This window comes from Dermochelys coriacea, chromosome 5 (genome assembly GCF_009764565.3).
Source record: "Dermochelys coriacea isolate rDerCor1 chromosome 5, rDerCor1.pri.v4, whole genome shotgun sequence".
Classification (NCBI taxonomy): Eukaryota; Metazoa; Chordata; order Testudines; family Dermochelyidae; genus Dermochelys; species Dermochelys coriacea.
This window is the reverse complement of record NC_050072.1, coordinates 103,029,352-103,050,663: the sequence shown is the minus strand read 5'-3', so window position 1 is coordinate 103,050,663 and position 21,312 is coordinate 103,029,352. Positions and strand designations below refer to the sequence as shown.

General features: G+C 39.3%; 1 protein-coding gene across 3 annotated transcripts in view; it reads left to right on the top strand.

The window, feature by feature from the left end:
* PUM3 (pumilio RNA binding family member 3) overlaps positions 1 to 21,312 on the top strand; it is a 41,441-nt gene that overhangs the window by 12,219 nt on the left and 7,910 nt on the right. The window contains exons 8-16 of one of the 3 annotated variants that reach the window (XM_038401808.2): positions 290 to 464; positions 1,869 to 1,972; positions 2,649 to 2,727; positions 4,424 to 4,522; positions 6,112 to 6,165; positions 12,751 to 12,831; positions 17,322 to 17,464; positions 18,677 to 18,899; positions 20,801 to 20,888. In XM_038401808.2, the coding sequence (XP_038257736.1) occupies positions 290 to 464; positions 1,869 to 1,972; positions 2,649 to 2,727; positions 4,424 to 4,522; positions 6,112 to 6,165; positions 12,751 to 12,831; positions 17,322 to 17,464; positions 18,677 to 18,899; positions 20,801 to 20,888 (1,046 nt within the window). The remainder of the gene's footprint in view (positions 1 to 289; positions 465 to 1,868; positions 1,973 to 2,648; positions 2,728 to 4,423; positions 4,523 to 6,111; positions 6,166 to 12,750; positions 12,832 to 17,321; positions 17,465 to 18,676; positions 18,900 to 20,800; positions 20,889 to 21,312) is intronic. The other 2 variants (XM_038401805.2, XM_043514295.1) reach the window with 2 other exon arrangements.

Here is a 21,312-nt window from a genome sequence, read left to right as displayed (position 1 = left end):
TATTAACTGATGGTGGGCTCCCTTCATGTCTGTGGATGCTAATGAGAAGCTCAGGGGACTCAATGGCAGAGCTACTGTTAGCACCACAGACATGAGCTTTTTGTTCAGTTTCTAATTGTATTTTCATAGTAGGTGTTTGGTTAAGGTCCCAGGTGTAGATGCCTGTCTTTGTTGTATTACTGTGCTACTACTTAATCACTCAGCTTTATTTTTGGAAATGTATATATTTAATAACATCCCTTTTTCCTAATCTCCTGTCTCTTGGTGTCCATCTTTACACATGGTACAGAACAAAACCACAAGTTGCAGAAATAATTAAAAGCTTTAAAGGTGAGGTAAAAAAAATGCTCCGCCATTCTGAAGCATCTGCCGTGGTAGAGTATGCATACAATGATAAAGCCATCCTGGAGCAAAGGAACATGCTAGCAGAAGAACTCTATGGGAACACGTTCCAAGTTTATAAGGTAACATTTGGTTCTTCCTCCACTTCTAGTCTATGATATTTTATTCATGGTGTTGCTGTGTCATTCCCTTATCTTCTGTCCTTAAGTTAATTTGTGTCCTGAAATATGGCCCCCCCCAACTTGTTTTTTCATGTTTCAGATTCATCTTTAACATCACATTTCCATTATTTATTAGTGGGTTTTTGCTTTCATTTAACTTAGACTGGGGTTTTTCAAAGAAGCATAAGTAAATAGGGCACCCAAATCCCTCAGGCTCCTTTGAAAATCTCATCCCTCATTGACTTAACTGTCTTCCCCATCATCCTATTCGGCACCGAATCTATTATATAAGTGACAAAAAAGTAACCTTTTAATTGTTCAATGTGAAGTCTGTAGATTAACCTGGAGTGGAAAAAGTCAACCATAAACTAGCCAAGCACTTAGAAAATAACATTTGAGAGGTTCTTAGTTTGAAATTCAGTATTTTTGCCCTTATGTTTTCAAATTGCAGTAATTACTCTCTTTATCCTAATGTGGAAACAAAAGTAACAAATGTACATGTTGGAGAAGGAGCACTGGATGAAGTGTCACGGGATAAAAAGGTTTATTGGGAATTCTAATGTTTCCAGACTTAAGGGTGTGGGAGTCAATTCTCTGTACAGATACCAGATTTAACAATTGACCTGGAAAATCATTTCACTTTCTTCTGAAGCCAAGAATCCTAATATTGCAAGACCTGAGTTCTTCAAAGCTTTGGTTTCATAATGATTTATAGCATATTCCTTAAAGACTTAGAACTCTTTTTTTTTTTTTTTCCCCCTTCCTTTTAATGAGATGCTGGTCAGTAGAATATTCTGTTTTATCAGCTGGCTCTGCTAAAAGCAGCTTCTCTTGGAATAGTTACCAGTGTGAATTGATGGGCTATCAATTCTCTCATATTTGATGGACCAGCATAGTCTTGGATAGGAAAATTCCAGGAGGTTTCCTCTTTTTGTTCTGTTGGATAGTAATTTATAATCCAACTGATGTGTTGCCATGCCTAGCACTGATGCTTTGAAATCTTACAGGGAGAGAGGCACATCAATATATGTACTTAGCATGTTGCCTTTGGCTGATACTCTTATTTCCCCATGTAATGCCTGACAATGTTATGAATATCTGGGAGTATATGTTGTTAGTGTAGATCAGTTTGTTTTGCTTTTGTTTAGTTTTTAAATTATAACTGTTTTTGACATCTTTAAAATGGTATAACTTAATTTTGTTTAAACCCACACAAAACTAAATTAAGATATGAAGGTTGTTGCATAACTGTGAGGTGTTTTTCCTTCTCAAATTGTGAATGGATGATGAAGAAAACTTTTTTTCTTTAGAACCTGAAAAGTCGCAGTAGTAATTTAAACCTGGTGTGGGGTGTTTTCGTTTCAGTCCCCAGTTCACCCTACACTTGATAAAGTATTAGAGGCTCATCCTGAAAAGCAAGAGGCCATTATGGATGAAATGAAACAGATTCTTACCCCAGTGGCACAAAAGTAAGGATACAAATGTCTTGTCTTCAGAAAATTATGTCAATCAGAGCAAATTGTGTGGGGAGGGGGGGATATTGTGGTCATGCTGCAAAAAAATACTGTTTTCTTTCCTGTTCAGCCACATTTACTACTGCTACCATATTGACTGACTGTAATTCCACCCACTAGGAATTCTAAATCAGTGTATGACATATTTCTCACGTACTAGGCTATCAAAAGACAATTCATGCAGTTCTCATTAAAAATTCTAAATTCCAGGTATATTTTATACTACAGCCTTTTTTAAAAAAGAAACAACCTACAGAATTAAGTAGCGTGGTATTTCTTTATAAAGAAGAATCAGGCAGACTGACCCAATGGTCTCTTGAAAAAACATTCCTCAAGGTGTGCAAAAGTGCAGTTCTTGATTGACTCCTCCACACTTCAAAAGAATTTTTTGTTGTTGCCTCTAAGAATACTTTGTCTATGACACTTAGCTAATGCCTCATTAGGGCTGCTGGTTGTAATTTCTCTTCCTCGCTATGACTGACTTCCTGAACTGAAAGAGCATCCTAATATTTTCTGCATCATAAGACAGATAACTGCTAGCTACAGTTAGACCAGAGGAAATGAAATTGTGCATTTTGAAAGGGTGTGTGACTTTCTTGTCTTTTTCCCCCCCGCTCCTCTTGATACACAGGGAGGCTGTGATAAAGCACTCACTGGTACATAAAGTATTTTTGGACTTTTTCATCCATGCTCTCCCAAAACAAAGATCTGTAAGTATTTCTAAAGTGACTTAAGTATAAATGTTTTAATTTCTTGCAGTAATTTTTATTACATAACTAGAGTTTTGTTAAATGCCCCAGATAGTGAACTAGGTGGGATATTCAGCACACAAATATTTTTGCTGGGTTTTTTATGTGTTGTGTTTAGGTTTCCTGAAGTAGCAATTCACTAACTCCTTCCTTCTGAAACACTGGCCTGACTCTTGAAGATTCTGTGCTTTGGCATTGAAACAAATACTAAAAAGTTATTAAACATTAAATTTATGGTGATAAGCCTCTTTATCTTGTTTTAGGTGAGAACCTTAAACAAGGATCTTATTGATAGGATATCCTTATTTTTATTTTGCTACAAGTTATCTTTAAAACAAACATTCAAATAATTTATTTGAGTAATAATTACAAAAATATACTATTTAGGAATTTTTATAACAAGAAATACTCTTGTCCTTCGTTATTATGCATATACTTAGTTAAGTTGAAGTCCCTTAATGTACATGAGCGTTGTCATCTTGATTGGAAGTTTCTCTCTACCTATGAAGATGCTAGGAGATGGAGATATATGTCAGTAATGCATAGTAATTTGATGTTTGCAGCTGGTGGTGGTCCCAGGATATTATAGAGACAAGGTAGGGGAGGTAATATCTTTTAATGGACCAACTTCTGTGGGTGAAAGAAACAAGCTTTTTCTACCTGAAGAAGAGCTCAGTGTAGCTCAAAAGCTTGTCTCTTTCACCCGCAGAAGTTGGTCCATTAAAAGATATAACCTTGGCCACTATATGTCTCTAGTAAATTCATGGTTACTATGCATTCTCACAATAAAACAATATTTTGACCCATTGTGTACAACAAATATTTTTAATGAGATTTCACAATAAATTTTGCAATAACTAAAAAAACAGTTCCCATAATAACTGAAATGAATGTCTTTTTGAAAGTGTGCAGTGATTCTTTAATAGTTGGTCCAAAGGTAACTTACTTGCAGTGGTGGTTCTCTAAAAATAACAATAGGTCTTGATTCTACATTCTGGAGTCTACGGCAAAGACTTCATTGGTGCAGGAGCTGGGCCATGCTATGTAAATGGCTGCTTGCCCACCTGCCCATCCTTCCTTTGAAATTTTTCACATCCTATGCCAAGATGTTTAGACTCTTGACTTAAGAACCTACAGAGGTTCTAACAAATTAACTCCTTTCCAGTCACTATGCTTGTGATTACAGTTTTTTGAGAGGGGAAGTCTAAGCATATGTCTACGCTGCATCGACACAGCTATGGGGCTTCAGCAATGCCACTGTCGTGCAGATGCTTCCTCTGTTGATGGACATAGTTTTTCCATTGATGTAGGTAAGCCATCTCCAAGAAATAGTAACTAGGTTGATGGAAGAATTCTTCTGTCGGCCTACTTTCATCTATGGTGGGGTTAAGTCAAATGAACTATGTTGCACAGGGCTCAAAATTTTTCACAGCCTTGAGCGATGTAGCTAGGTCGACTTTACGTTTACATGTAGACTATGTCAAAGAAATTTCTACGTCTTTAGGATCCCTTTGATGCCAAATGCATAGGCCAGCGCAACACAAGAGTGTGGCTCCAGGCACAATGATAGTCTTCACAGGGTTACAGGCAAAATATGTATCTTTTCTCTAAGACTCTTTTCAAAAAACAAATCCCCTAATTATTTTTTCTTCCTCAGGAAATGATTGAAGCAATCAGAGAAGCAGTAATCTACTTGGCACATACACATGATGGAGCCCGTGTAGCTATGCATACTTTATGGCATGGTACACCCAAGGTACAGAATGCACTTTAGCCTACACGCCCCTATGTCATAGGTTATTAATTAGCTTTGCTGTCGTTGGAAACTTTGATTTTGTTTGTGTCCTAGACTGTTGTTTGTTGCTTTTTCCAGTAATCTTTGCACTAATGCAATTACCCTGTGTAGATTACTTTGTCAGAGCATGCATGAAAATGGGCCAAACATGTCCCTGTCCTATTAGAAAATGTAATCTCTGTATTTGAGGGTGGAAATAGCCACACACAATTTTTTTACAATGGACAAACTCCTTTTTAAAAAAAAAAAAAAAAAAAAAAAAAATTATGGAGGCCACCAGATAGTGCTTCTAACTTTTTAACTGTGTTACAGTTCCCTCAGTATCTATCCCTTAGATTTCCTGTAGCTGGAGGAAATTTGGAGGTGGGGAAAGAATGGTAAAGAAGCTCATAATGTAGAACATGTTTAAATTCAGAAGGTAAAAACTTTGAAAGCTTAAAATTATAAATAAATTGAAAGGCTTCTCTGTTTGCCAAGACTGGTGTTTAGGGTTTCTCCTTCAAGAGTTGTTGATATGTCAAGCTATGTAAGGGATAGTATTTACCCACTCTGCTTTAGGTGTTAGGGGTGTCAGGAGTGCTTTCAGAAATTGCATAGAACCTTCCACATAAGGGTATATCTACACAGCAGCGGGGAGTATGCTTTTCAGCACAGGTAAATGGACATATACTAGCTCTGTTTGAGTTAGTGCACTAAAAAGGCCAATGTAGCCGCAGCAGCATCTCAGGCTAACCATCCAAGTATGTACTGTGTGGTTGAGTGGGCTTGTACTTGGACAGCTAGCCTGTACCATAGAAGCTACGCTGCTATTTTAGTGCACTATCTGTGCTGGAAAGCATGCTCCCAGCAGCTGTGTAGACATACCTTAAGTGAAAAGAAATACATATATTTTTTTTAAATGAACTTGTAATTTAAGTCTACCTACCTTGATAGGGTATGGCCCTTAAGTAGAATGGTAAAAAGGGACAGAGCAGTGGCTGAAGGGCCAAAAATGAATGCTGGAGAGGAAGTCTTTTGGAAGAGATGCTCCTAGTGAAGCCCCTTTAGAAAAGAGCCCCTGCTGATGCATAGTTTAGGAGCCTTGCTGAGCAGATGTCTGCCCTAGAGGAGGAGTTGAGGTATGTGGGATAAGAGTTCCCTCTGGTTTTCTGTAGGAGTTGTGCCACAGTGAACTGACTATCTAGGAATGGGGGGATTGACAGACTGACCGTCTCCTGTACACAGCTGGAAATCAGCAGCTAGGGGATGTCCATTAGGCAAGCAGCCTTTACCGTTATGTAATTTGATAACAGCTGCTTTTTCTTAGTTCTCTCCCCAGCCAGCCCAATCTTGCAGAAAACCCCAGGGTTTCTCTACTGTGCTGAGTCTTGCCATAGAATTTGGGTCTAACATTTCACAGTCTCAGTTGCAAAAGTAATGCTTATAATAGTAATTTTTTCTTTTTAAGAAACGAGCTGAAATTAAACTTGTATAAAGAAGCTGCAAATAGCAACTTAGTTATTAAATTGTTGACAAAGGCTTACTAATGTTTCTCCCTCTTCTTTGGATAGGACAGAAAAATCATTATGAAAACCATGAAGACATATGTTGAAAAAATAGCTACTGTGAGTGTTTATAAACCTTATGTTGAAGTAGTCACTGAAGCATTTTCATAACTGTCACATCATTCCCAATTTACAAAATATCAATTTGAATTTACTCTGAAGTTAGAACAAACTCTGAAACTGCAGTCTTGATAATAAACGTAGACTTAAAATACTGATCCTTAACTGTATCAAATGTTAATATACATTTTTGTGGAAAGAGCCTTGCAAGAATAAAAAGCACACTAGCTGGGGTTGTATTTTGTGCTAGTAAAATATCTTACTAGTACCCAGTATTCTGTAATTCCTGCATCTTGTGCAGATGCTGTACATCTATTATCTTTCTAATTTTTTTCAAAATATTTTTCTCTTACTTGTTACTGTGTGAAATACTCGGAGAAACAGAATGGGAAGCTCACATTGATACTGATTTTACACATCATACTATCACAAAGTAAAGAAATGGGTGGAAAGATCATTTTTCTCAGTCTTTTTATGTTCTAGTAATTGTAGGTGACACTCAACAGTGAAAGATTAAAAAAAACTTCAAACAGGATGCCTATTTGATTAATCGGGCACATTGATGGAATTGGACTGTAACGTCTCAGGAAACAGATCTAGGTATTGTGGATAAATCATTGAAGATTTCTGTTTCCACAGTAGCATTCTAAAGGGCAAATAAGATAAACTGTATTAAGAAGGAAGTAGGGAAAAATAACAAAGCCACAGTGGTAAAACCTCATATTGCAGGGAATCTTGGTTGCCTCTTCTTTAAGGAATAGAATAATTATGCATTTAGTCCAGTATCCTGTCTTCCGGTAGTGGCCACTGCCAGATGCTTCAGAGGGAACAAGCAAAACAGAGTAATTATCACATGATCCATCCCTTCCCTCCAGTCTCATCTCGCAGTCAGAATTTAGGGACACCCAGAGCATGGGGTTGAATCCCTTGCCATCTTGGCTCGTAGCCATAGTTGGACCTGTCATCCATGAACTTATCTGATTCTTTATTGAACCCATTTATAGTTTTGGCCTTCGCAATATCCCGTGGCAGCAAGTTCCACAGGTTGACTCTGCATTTGTGAAGTACTTCCTTTTTGTTTCTTTTAAACCAGCTGTTGCTTAATTTCGTTGGATGACCCCTAGTTCTTGTGTTATGTGAAGGGGTAATTAACACTTCCTTATTTACTTTCTCCATACCATTCATGATTTTTAGACTTTTATCATATTCCCCCATTAGTCATCACTTTTCCAAGCTGAACAATTTGTTGCCCTTCTCTGTACTTTTTCCATTTCTAATGTATCTTTTTTGAGATGAGGTGACCAGAACTACACTCAGTATTCCAGGTGTGGGTGTACCATGGATTTATATAGTGGCATTATATTTACTGTCTTAGCTATCCCTTTTCTAATGGTTGCTAACGTCAGGTTTTTTTTGACTGCTGCTGCACATTGAACAGAGATTTTTTTCAGAGAACTATCCACAATGACTCCAAGATCTTTCTTGAGTGGCAACTGCTAATTTAGACCCCACCATTTTGTATGTATAGTTGGGATTGTTTTCCAATGTGCATCACTGCATTTATCAACATTGAATTTCATCTGCCATTTTGCTGCCCAGTCATCCAGTTTTGTGAAGTTTTAGTTAAGTTCAAAGCAGAAGAGTAACAATCTTGAGTAATTTAATACCATCTGCAAATGTTATCACCTTGCTGTTTACCCCTTTTCCCAGATCATTTTTTGAACATTAAAGAGCACTAGTCCTAGTACAGATCCCTGGGTTACACAAAAAGAAAAGGAGTACTTGTGGCACCTTAGAGACTAACAAACTTATTTGAGCATAAGCTTTCATGAGCTACAGCTCACTTCATTGGATGCATCTGGGTTATACAGTTGTTTCTCTCTCCATATTGAAAATTGACCATTTATTCCTGCCTTTTGTTTCCTATCTTTTAACCAATTACTGATCCAAGAGAGGACCCTCCCTCTTTTCCCATGATGGCTTATTTTGCTTAAGAGCCTTTGGTGAGGGGACCTTGTCAAAAGTCCAAGTATACTATGTCCACTGGATCACACTTACACACACATTTGTTGACCCCCTCAAATAAATCGATTAGATTGTTGGCGCATGATTTCCCTTTACAAAAGCTGTGTTGACTCTTCCCCTATCATGTTCATCTGTGTCTAATAATTCTATTCTTCAGTATAGTTTCTACCAATTTACTTGGTACTGAGGGTAGGCTTATTGACCTATAATTGCCGGGATTGCCTCTGGATCCTTTTTTAAAAATTGGTATCACATTAGCTATCCTCCGTAATCCGGTACGGAAGCTGATTTAAGTGTTAGGTTACATACACAGTTAATAGTTCCGTAATTTCATTATGAGTTCCTTCAGAACTCTTGTGTGAATACCATCTGGTCCTGGTGGCATATTACTGTTTAATTTATCAGTTTGTTACAAAATCTCCTTTAATGATACCTCAATCTGGGACAGTTCCTCAGATTTGTCACCTAAAAAGAATGGCCACATCAGGTTTCCGAAATTGTACGGAGGGCCGGTTAGGGGAGGCTGTGCCTCCCCAAACAGCCAGCTGTGGCCTGGCCCCTGCCCCCTATTGACTCCCTACTCCCCCCCCCCACTTCTTGCCCCCGACAGCCTCCCCGGGACTCAATCCCAGTCGTCTCCAATCCACCCCTCCCTGTCCCCTGACTGCCACCGGCCCCCCATCCAACCCCTCCTCTCATTCCTGACTGCCCCCCCAGGACCCCTGACCCATCCAACCATCCCTTCTCCCTGACCGCCCCCAGAACCCATGCCCCTGACTGCCTCCTGCTGCCCCATCCAACCCCTCCCTTCTTCCTGACTGAACCCCTGCCCCCATTCAACCCCCCTGTTCCCAGCCTTCTGACCACCCCGACCCCTATCCACAGCCCTGCCCCCTGACCACCACCCTAAATTCCCCTGCCCTCTATTCCCCTCCCCTTCCCCCCAACCCTCCTCCCAAAATGCAAGGCATGCCACCACGCAGCACAGAGCACCGGGTCAGGCTGCGGCTCTGCAGCTGTGCTGCCTGGCAAGAGCTCGCAGCCCCGCTGCCTAGAGCATTGTGCACAGGCTGTGGGGGGGGGGGGGGAACAGCAGGGGAGGGGGCAGGAGCTCAGGGCCTGGGCAGGAGGGTCCCACGGGCTAGATATCGCCCGTAGTTTTCCCACCTCTGATGTAGCTTCTTCACAATGTCTTTGTCTTTAGTGCTCCTTTAGCACCTTGATTGTCCAGTGGCTCCACTGTTTGTTCGGCAGGCTTTCTACTTCTGATGTGCTTAAAACGTTTTTTGCTGTTTAGTTTTTCTGACTTTTGCTATTTGCTCTTCAGTGTCTTTTTTGGCCTGTCTAATTATACTGGACTTGCCAGAGTTTATGCTCCTTTTTATTTTCCTTAGTATTTTCCTTCCAATTTTTAAAGGATGCCTTTTTGCCTCTAACTGCTTCTTTTATTTTGTTGTTTAGCCATGGTGGTGCGGTTTTCGTCCTCTTACTGTGTTTTTTAATTTGTGGTATACATTAATTTGAACCTTTTATGATGTGTTTTAAAAAGTTCCAGGTAGCTTGCATGCATTTCTCTCTTATGACTGTTCCTTTTAATTTCCATTTAATTAGCCTCTTCCTTTTTTTGTAGTTCTCCTTGAAGTTAAATGCTATTGTAGTGGGTTTCTTTGATATTTTCCCACCTTCAAGGATATTAAATTTAATTACATTCTGGTTGCTTTTATCGAGTGGTTCGGCTGTATTCACCCCTTGGACCAGATCTTGTGCTCCTCTTAGAGCTAAATTGAGAATTGCCTCTCTTCTTGTGGGCTCCAGTACTAGCTGCTCCAAGAAGCAGTCATTAATGGTGTCTAGAAATTTTATCTTTGCATCCCATCGTGAGGTGACATGTACCCAGTCAATATGGGGATAGTTGAAATCCCCCATTATTACTGGGTTTTCTGTTTTTGTAGCCTCTCTGATCTCCCTGAGCATTTGACAATCACCGTCACCATCCTAGACAGGTGCTCAGTAGTATGTTTCTACAGCTATGCTTTTATTATTCAAGCATGGTATTTCTATCTGTAGAAATTGTGGTATAGTTTGATTCATTTAAGATTTTTTCTGTATTTGACTGTTTTCTTTCACATATAGTGCCGCTCCCTGCACCAGCATGAACTACTCTCATTCTTATATATTTTATACCTTGGTATTACTGTGTATTATCATCATTCCACTAAGTTTCTGTGATGGCTATTATAGCAATATCCTCCTTTAATACCAGGCACTCAAGTTCACTCATCTTACTATTTAGAATTCTAGCATTTGTGTAGAAGCACTTTATAAAATTTGTCAATATTTAGTTGTCTGCCTTCACATGATGCAACTGAGAAGGACTCTTTTTTTTTTTTTTTTTTTTTTCATTTGACTGTTTCTCTTTTTTTCCTACTTGTGCTTTATCAACTTCTATCCTCTCCTGTTTACTAGAATATAGTGTGTCTCCATTAATAGATCCTCCCCTAAGGGATGTCTTTGTCCAAACCATGTGCTCATCTGCACCTGTTGGCTTTCCCCCAAGCCCTTAATTTAAAAACGCCTCTACAACCTTTTTAATTTTACATGTCAGCAATCTGGTTCTATTTTGGTTTAAGTGGAGCCCATCCTTCATGTATAGCCTCCTTCTTTCCCAAAAGGTTCCCTAATAAATTTAAAACCATTCACCCTACACTGTCTCATCCATGCATTGAGACCCTGCAGTTCTGCATGTCGAACTGGAAGCATTGCAGAGACTGCTACCATGGAGATCCTGGACTTTAATCTGTTACCTAGCAGCCTAAATTTGGCCTTCAGGACCTCTCTCCTACATTTCCCTATATCATTGGTACCTACATGTACCATGGCACTCGCTCCTCCCTGGCACCACATAAGTCTGTCCAGATGTCTCAAGAGATCTGTAACTTTTGCATCCAGCAGGCAGTTCACCATGCAGGTCTCCCAGTCATCACAAACCCAACTATCTATATTTCCAACAATCGAATCCCCCAGAAGTGGGGTTTCCTGCCCAAGAGGGATATCTTTGTGAGAGGATACCATGACATCATCTGGAAAGAGGGAGGATTCCAACTATAGTACCATTTCCTTCTGCTCCAGTTTGATATTCTCCTCTGTAAAATTTCCTTTTTGATAGCACAGAGACTATCAGATTGGGGTGGGACCACTCTACTGTGTCCCGGAAAGTCTCATCTAAATGCCTGTCTGTCGCCTTCATATCCTCCAGTTCAGCCACTCTGGCATCAAGAGTCCATACTTTTGTCTCTGAGAGCCATCAGCTTGGTTTTTTGGGTTTGGGGTTTGGGGTGGGGGGGGTGTTGGCCTAAGTTTAGAGAATGTTAGGTGTATCTGGCTCTCACACTTCCTCGCAAAACTCCCAGGTTTGCTGCTCCTGTTCACTAGCTCTGCTGGTCACATAGGAACTGGCTTTTTAAACCCCTGTTCTCCCCAAGTAGCCCTGCCTGCTAGTTAACAGATCCTAAAGGATTAGGGATCAAAGTCTCATTAAAATACTCTCAGCCTTGTCTACCAGACCACTAGGCTCAGCACATGGTCCCCCAAACAGACCACAATATAAGCTTCATTCAAGCAGGCACACAGCAAGCAAACAAATAGATAGCAAACTTACCCAAAGGGTCATGTAGTCACACCTGCTTCACCTGGAGAACTCCTTCATAGAACTCCTCTGTTTGCTTCTCACTTTTCACTTCTCCTGACACATGCTTCAGAGCAAAAGCTAGCTGCCATCTGGAATCATGAAGAAATCTTTCCTTCTCCATCTGCCTTCTTCCACAGTATCATGTTCAGTTTGGAGAATTATTGGAATAATAACTTTTATTTGAAGCATCCAGCTTTGGCCACTAATGGACATGACTTGTTGGTCTGTTTCAGTATAGAAGCTCTTGTTTTGTTAGATGAAAGTCTATGGTATATACATATATGAATCACTTTGAGAGAGGCAACAGGTAGCTAATAGTTAAGAACTGTGTCAAGACCTCCTGGTTGTGCTCTTAAGGAAGCTGGTGGAAAGTATCTCATTAACATATAGGGGAGCTGGGTCTTGCTCTTATCCTGTAGATTTGGATTTCACTGAGATTTGCTCTCCAGAAATCTGTTGAGAGATGTTGACTGTAAGGTAAATCTGGAGAAATGAAATTTTACTTTTTATTTTGTAAAGCAAATCTTCGGCCTCAAATGAATGAATATTCATAGAATCCAGTTGACAATTATTGAGAGTGCAGCATGCTGCACAGCTGTCTAGACAGGGAAATTCATCAGTGTATAGAGACAGCTCTGATTTTTATCACTTTTGTTTTAAACAAGATGCTTTTATTATAAATGTTGCCTCCAGAAAATAATTTTATGTTGTAGGACTACTTCAGCCAGTCATTAGAGGAAATCATTCATGAGATCTTAGTGTAGTTTTTCACAATTTGGACAAGTTTTCATCACAGCTAACATTTAGGAAATGATATGTATGTAGGGCAGCATTGCATGTCTCTAAACCTTCTTGATGCCCTGCCCTTACAGGGTGAATTCTCTCATTTGGTCTTGCTGGCAGCATTTGATTGCATTGATGATACCAAGCTCATGAAACAACTAATCATATCTGTAAGTAGTTGAATTTTCCTAACATATTCTATTAAATGTTACCAGTGCAATTAACAAAAGATGTCATTCATACTTGGGATACTAATATATGACTTCTAGCCAGGTTTTCAAACTGTTTGTCTTCAGTTTTCTCTATCTTTATTTCAATGCATACAGCAACTATTATGATTTTTCTTAGCATGAGGAGACCTTGGTGAAGGACTACACTTTTGAATGTTTATGTAATTTATAACCCCTTTACTACAGTCTTCAAACTAGATCTAAAATCTGCTGGAATCTACTTTGTACTTCTGCTGACTTAGCTAGGGACTAGTTGTACTAGAAATTTAAAGTATATTGAACTTCATTTAATTTATTGACTTTACAAAATTCTGGACTTTCTCTTAACTGAGATTCTTCAAAATAGACTGCAAGTAATAGATGACTTTGAGAGCTCTCGCTAGTTCAACTAAGTTTCTTCATTGCTAGAAGACTTGTAGAACAGCTATTTCATTTGACCCATCTAAGGATTACACCCAGAGCACTATGTAGTTTCTTACTGCACAACATTCTATTGTAATGAAGATTTGTCTTTGGTAGAAATGTAGTGCAAATTGAAAAATAATGTTAAGTTCTGGGATTTCTCAAAGTGACAGAGATTTGTATTAAACTGCTAAGAGAAGTTAAAGAAACCTGGCCCAATACCTGGGAAAAGATGTAGTTTATTTTGAACAAGAAAATTCAAAGATTTTTGGTTCAGGTGAACAAAACATTAATCTGAGATAATGCCCGAGAGCTTGAAGTATCGACATAGTAGGTCAAACTAGCTGACAGAGTAAGAAAAGAAAGAAATAGGAACATCAGATTATCAGTTAGGACTAAAAGTCGGCTCTTCTGATTTAAAAATGAAGACCAACGGTTATTAGAGAGTAGGTAATGAGATTTGACATATAAAAGTCAAAGTTAAAATTGGCTAAAGAATATTAGTTTCAGGGCAAGTGCACCTGTATTCCTGCTCCATGGCCCACCAAGGGCAACCAACTTTATGCTTTCAGCTCCCAGTTATCACCTCTCTTGGGTGGTGATGCGTGTTGTACTCCTCCTGACCGGAGGCTGCACAGCTCCCTGCCTTACATTATGATATCCCCAGCTAGCCAGATTGTCTAAAAAGGCCAGCGCCTGTGGTTTGCTTTCTCTCTGAGGGTTCTGAACAGTGTATTGCCCACAAGTATAGGTTACCACACAGCTTCTTCTAAGCAAGTACATCTATACCTAGGGTAGAAGCATTACAGAGAAAACGTATTAAAACAATAAACGAACCTACACGCATGTGAAAAAGCTTACCAGAACTTACCCCAAACTCCAGCCTTGGCCTCTGGTAGGTTTCAGTTCTTCAAAACCCACAACTGGCTTTTTCCCGTTTTGAATACAAGTTCATCTCTCTCAGCTCCAGAACAGAGGCTGGCAGATCAGCTGTTTCTTTACTGATCTTGGCCTTCAGTAATAGATAATCAGCTGACAATGATCCTCTCGTCAGTGCATAGCTTCAAAGGCTGGGTTTTTGCATAACTCAAACTGGGAATTTTGCTTTAACTTCTCCCTAAGAATTCCACAGGAAATCAACTTAAAACTTATTGTCCCCAAAGTCCGTACTTTCTCTTGCAAATTTTCAGAATAGTCTTTTGAGCTTCCAGGTATCTCATTTGTCATATCTACCCCCTAGAGCAGGGGTTCTCAATCTTTTTCTCAGAGTCCCCCATCTTCCCTCTCCCCCCCGCCCCCCAACATGCTATGAAAACTCCATGGCCCACCTGTGTCATCATAACTGTTTTTCTACATATAAAAGCTAGAGCTGGTGTTGGGGTAGCAAGCAGGGCAATTGCTGGAGGCCCCACAAAGCTAAGTTGCTCAGACTTCAGCTTCAGCCCTGGGTGGCGGGGCTTCATCTTTCTTCCCTGGGTCCCAGTGCATCTAATGCTGGCCCTGCTTGGCAGACCTGAAACCAGGCCCCTGGTTCAGAACTGCTGCCTAGAGAAGTTGCATATGATCCTAGCCCACAATGATGCATCATACAATAAGGCCTTCCAGGAATATTTCAGGAAATTGCCTTATCTGTCACAAATGTGTCTCAGCTTTCTAGAGATGCAGATGAAGTAGATCTCATATAGAAATGAATCTAACAAGCCTCTACAGTGAAAAGAACGTAAAAAAACAAAACAAAACGCCCACTCCTTGGGATGCTAAGAAAATAACTCTTTATTACTGGGAGGTCACAATGCTATGGTGTTTGACAGAACTTGTCTCTGCTTTTGTAGTGTTACAAAATTTGAATCCCTACGTGGCTTGCTGGCTGGCTGTTAGGGAACTAAGGGAAGGTTACTTTTTCTAAAGGGCAAAAGGAAAACCTTTATTCCCATCAACTCTTTTGGCTACACCAAGCCCTAATCCTAGATCCAAAAAACATCTCTGCTTCTTTCGGCCCTCATGGTTGGAACTGTAAATTGGGCTAGCCACATGTCTGGACTTAAGCTCTCATTCATGGTGGTAATAGACGCAAAGTCTGTATCTAGTCTCTTAAAGACTGCAATATGGAAGATGTTGGCAATGAGACATTACACGACTGTGTTTCTTAAATTTTTCTCGGATTTTTCTATAGTCCTACAACTAAAAGCCATAAAATTCTCTAATGCAGAATTTATTAAAAATAACTAGGGTTACGATTTTGTTTCAGTGAACAAAGAAATAGTTATGGTCTCGAACTTATGTAATGTATGTTGATTTCTGACTCAATATGAATATATTGTCTTTATTATGTTAAGTTAATATGACCATCAAGATACCTTTGTTGTTAAATTAACCATTTCAGATGACAGCTACGTTGAGTTTTCAAGTACTCTGTTTGTCTTTGTTGGCTGGTTGATTCTGATGTACAGTGTAAGTGACATTCATGCAATAATGTTAAAGCCTCAGTCCTAACCCCTAGTGAGAAGAGATTGCACGTTTTATTGCACAGAGAATACACTCTGGCCAAGGCCTGAAGTGTGAAGACTACAGAAATGAGAAGCGCAATAACTAATCTAGAAGCCAGTGCCAGATTAATACTTTGGCTATCCTAGAGCAGTGTGTGTAAAAGTGCACATTTTTCCACTAAACAAAATTTTACCTGATTTTGTGCATTTTCTTCATATTTTTAGGTGATAACAGCCTTGCAGTCTTCTGCCCAGCCTTTCCCCCCCCCGCCCCCGCACAGAACATAATCTTTATTAGCATGTATTTTGGGAGACACAAAGGGTGAAGAGGTACTGGTTCAATTGTTCACTTCATCTTTTACCAGCTGTTAAAGGATTTCCTTGCTGGAAACCAGGGATTTTAAGGGATTTTGAAAAGCAGAAGGGTTACTTACAAACAGTATGGACGTAAAATATATTGAAATTGCCCAGAGCTCCGTAACACCATCGCTTTTGTTTCAGAAAATATAACTGAAATGTGCATTAATATTTACCATAAGTCTGCTATAACAGTTTTTGAAAACTCTTTGGCTAACTTACAGGGTATTAATTCTCCTGCAATGTCCTGCAATTGGAAGGCAAAATCATATTGCCAACTTAAAACAAAATGTGTACACGCAAAGCAGGAAGAACAGAACATGAGCACACAGAAAATGTACTGAGGGTAAAAGATACTTCTTTGTGAATATATAGGCACTCTTCAGTAAACAAAACAAAAAATCCTGGCATATCAATGAGTTTTTTCGACACACCTCTATGGACACATGTGCGTTGTGCACCAGCATTCTTGTTTACGTAATGATTTTTCCTAACCAGTCATTAATCCCTAGGAAATGCCCGCTGTATTTGTTACTAATGCTTCAGTAAACTACAAGTGATAATGGTTATTCTCCCAGCAGAAATGTGGCTTACTTTGTTACTTACAATTAATTATTGCTGCTAGATGTTCTCTGCCTAGCTGAATTCAGGATAACTTCTTTGTCTTCTTCCCCATCCTCAACTGTCCTTTGCGTGCTGGCTGCTGCACAGATGTACAATTGGTTGATGATCACACCTAATGACTCATGTGGTGTTGGCTATACCTGGGTGCTGTGATGATGTGTTCCCTTCCACCTTTTGTCTGTTGGAATTGTAACTTCTTTGGGGAGAAGTCTGTCTCTTACTACGTGTTTGTACAGCACCTTACACGATGGGGCCCTGATTTCAGGATGTCTGAACACTATGATAATGCAAATAATAATTTATACTTCTATTTTATCTTCCATCCAAGGATATCGGAGCATTTTACAAACAAAAATTGAATATCCAAACTTGATCTCATTCAGCACTATACATTGACAAACTCCACCTAGACGTTATACACTGCTTAGGGTTTTGAATTGTATCATGTAACTATGAATTATGACCTCTTTCCCCAGCTTTCAGTCTGAAAGTACTCGGCCCAGGCTTGTTGCTGAAAAGTATTCTTCCAGCAGTGTGTTTGATGTTTGTGTATATTTACAGGAGATAAGTGGTTCTTTGCCCAATATTGTAAACAACAAATATGGAAGGAAGGTCCTGTTGTACTTGCTAAGTCCAAGGGATCCTGCACATTTCTTACCAGAGATCGTCAAAATTCTGCAACAGGGAGATGGAAATGCTTACAGGTAACTAAAAAATGCATAACTGGCAGGCTGAAACAATCCACACACATTTTCCCAACTCCAGCTTTTTGAACAGGACTCTTAGTCATTGTTTTTGGTTTTTTTGGTTTAAAGACCATGACAGTTTCTTTATGAAGATCAGTTACCACAATTGGTTTCCAAATAATGTAATTAATTTTACTGAGTTAATATTTTGCAGTTTCTATAATGTTTTATTTCTTCTCACTCTACAAACCCACATACAAATCAAACCACCAAAAGCAAATAAATTTGTCGGCTATCTGACAGAAATTGTAATAGTTGTGATGTGATTTCTGCATAGATATATACCTAATATATGCGCATAGTGACTGTATTTGGGTTGCAGTACTATTTCAGCTGTACAAAGGAGAGGACAGATTTTTACCCTTTGCTAAACTAGTTGAAGTCTCAGAACAGATTTAAACTTTTTTTTTTTTTTTTTGACATCCATCATTGGTGTTCTAAGTTGTACAAGAGTAAACTTGAAATCTAGCAGTAAAAATGGAAGATTTTAGTTCTAATTCAGACCCTCCCCCCCACGGTCTAATTTAGATAATTTTTTAAAAATCTGAACTGAGTTTCTCTTAAATAATTAACGCATTGGTCACTTATCTGTATTTCTCCTTTGTGCATCAGCAGCCCTTCTTTATGTGTTGCCTTACTTGAGACCATAATAAACAAGTCTGGCAGGCCCAAAATACACTGTGGGATTTTGAAGGATATTTATTTTGCCATTCTGCTAGTTTAACTGATGCTGATATTTATTAAATACTGAAGAGATGGCAATTTCACAAGGCTCTGTGAACAGTTTTCGTTACACAGTCTCTGTCAGAGCTTTGAGATGATGACAATGGCAGGACAAATAAGAATTAAAATGAAAGGGTGGAATTGATTTGTATGGCACATTGGCAATCACCTCGAAGTTAAAGACTACTGTGTTACCTGATGGGACACTTTTCTCATTCTGGCTATTTTTAAAATCTCTGATGGTTATCCAAAGATTATATTAAACTTGATTTGCTGTGGAATACAGAAAAGGGACTGTTTTTTTTTTTTTTTTTTAATTTGACCTTCTAATGAGGACATCTGTCTAAATAGCAAAAGTGGATCGAATTTATTTTTACTTGATCTTTTATACAAAACAAGTTTTCTGCAATAATCAGTCCACCATATTGTGTATTACTATTTCACCAGTAAAAAAGATTCAGATGTCCGCCGTTGTGAACTTTTAGAAGTCATTTCCCCGGCCTTGTTAGCTTATCTGCAAGAACATGCCCAAGAAATGGTGATGGATAAAGCTACGTGCATCTTGGTGGCTGATGTTTTAGGATCTGCTCTTGGTGATGTCCAGCCTGCCATGAATGCAATTGCTAGTTTGGCAGTAGAGGAGCTGGTTCCAGGTGGCAAAGATGGGCAGGTAGGTAACTCATCTAACACAGGGCAAGCAGTAGAGCTATTGCTGTGAATTTGTTTCCATTGTATCATTTAAATAAGATTTACTAGTTACCTAACACATGCTTTACCGGGTACACTCTGAAACATTCCCTGTTAATGTGCATCTGCACTTTCTGTTGCATTTTCTGGCCATGTCTTGTGTATTTATGTATTGTAACTGCATTTGAAATAATGGTGGCTTAGCTAACCATTTCATTTTCCTCTCTGAATTGGGTACTTAGTTCTTCGTAGTCTTGAATCTGCCAGACTAGTGTGTAAAAAGTCTTTCTCTGACAGTGGATTTACATTTTTTGTGAGTGGCAGAGGAAGGTGGCAGAAATGTATATTATACAGAATCTCTCAAGAATTGTAGCAGTAGCAGTTAAATGAGACTATAAAGAATTTCTGCTCACAATGAAGATATTATCTTTGTGAGGGAGTTCAGTGGGTGTGAGTTACTAAATAAGCACACCCCTGCACACAGGGAAGGGGCACCAAGATCCAACTTCTTAACTTTCTGACAAGGAAAGAAGGTTGGATTCCTATAGCAGTTTGTTGTAATATTGCTAACTTCATCAGTAAGCTAAAGTCAGACTGTGCCTTCAGACATGCATGTGTGGCTTTGGGACTGTGGGACTGCAGGAAGAGCTGGGAATCTAGAAGTATCCCAAGATTACAAGCTTTATTGATTAAATCCCTCAGTCACAATGCACAACTCTCTCAATAGACCCTTTCATCGCAATGCAAATAGCATCCTCACCATACTGTGTGATTGGGCAAGCATTTACAGTCCTCATTCCCTCTGTCTTGTTTGAATGAACTTTCAGTCAAATTGCTATTGCCCAATTCCCCAAGTTGGCCTGGTTTTTGGGAAAGCAACTGCATTGTCCAGTTTTGAGACGTAAAGCTGCATGTTGTCCATGTATTTATGGTACCACAGCGAAAACCACCCCTCTATCTTCCCCAGTGTTTTTGTGCTCACATTGAATGGCTCAGCACAGGGAGCTGGATTAGGTGACCTCTTGATGTCTCTTCCAGCTGAATGTGTCTGATTCTGTGAATATGAGCTGTGAGATACTAGATCGCTTCCAAGATTCTGTTGGAGATGGAGACGGCAAGTTGGTTTAATGATTAGGGATGGAAGTCAAATATAGTTCTTTATAAAATAAGAGCTGTTTTAAACTTCCTGTGTGTTCCTAGCTGAACTAAAACCAACTTATAAAAGTTCAGGACCACCAGTGTTCCTTGCCCTATGATGTCCAGACTGCCATCAAAGCACCTCACTGACTTACCTCTTCTAGTTGTGATTTCTCTAACAGCCCATATCTCTGATCTCCTTCTATTTGCACGTGACCCCCACTTCCACCATTTTATGACCAATCTGTTCTAGACTTCCACGGTGGACCTCTCATCTATTCCAACAAGTTCTGGATTTCCATATAAGCCATTCTTCAGTGCATGTCAGCTGGTGAAAATTTGGAAGAGCCACAGACTTGCATAGAGGCAGCTAGACCAGGAAACTACACTTATGTGTTAATGGGAAGCTGAAGGTGTGTTTGCAGGCCAGGGGAAAGGGTTGGCTAGTGAGGAGCAAAGGATGTAGTCTGTGCACTGACAGTCTGGAATGGGGAATAGGTTGCACTTCTATAAGTTAATGTTTGAATAAGCATCCAAACACTTGCATTTTCATCTGTTTTGATATTTGCTCATCACTAATGATGATGAAATGGCACAATATGATGTGTTGGGGACGGGCGAAGAGCAAGTTGGAATGTTTTTTTTATAAAATCATCTGACAGTGTACCTTTTGTTTCAAGCATAAGTGCACCAATACATGTGTGTGAGACTCCTGAGTCTAACAGTTAATCATTGGTTTGTTTAAAGCTTCACATCGCAGAGCATCCAGCAGGCCATCTGGTTCTGAAATGGTTAATAGGGCAAGATGAAAAAATGAGAGATAATGGAAGAGAAGGTAGGCTGAGAAATTCATCTTTAATAGACCATATGTCAGCTTTCAGCATAATTAAACTCATTGTGTAGGTTCAAACAAAAGATTGTTGTGTAAATTTTTAGATGTAAGAGGCAATAAATGGTTTAAACGTACTTAAAGTATTTTGTCTCTGTGCAGTTGTGAGATGCTGTATGAGTGAAAAGAAAAGGAGTACTTGTGGCACCTTAGAGACTACAAATTTATTCAAATGCATCCGATGAAGTGAGCTGTAGCTCACGAAAGCTTATGCTCAAATAAATTTGTTAGTCTCTAAGGTGCCACAAGTACTTCTTTTCTTTTTGCGAATACAGACTAACACAGCTGCTACTCTGAAACCTGTCATTATGCAAGGAATTGTATGAGTGAAGTGATGGAAGCTAAGTTCACTTTTTCCATCAGAGAAGGT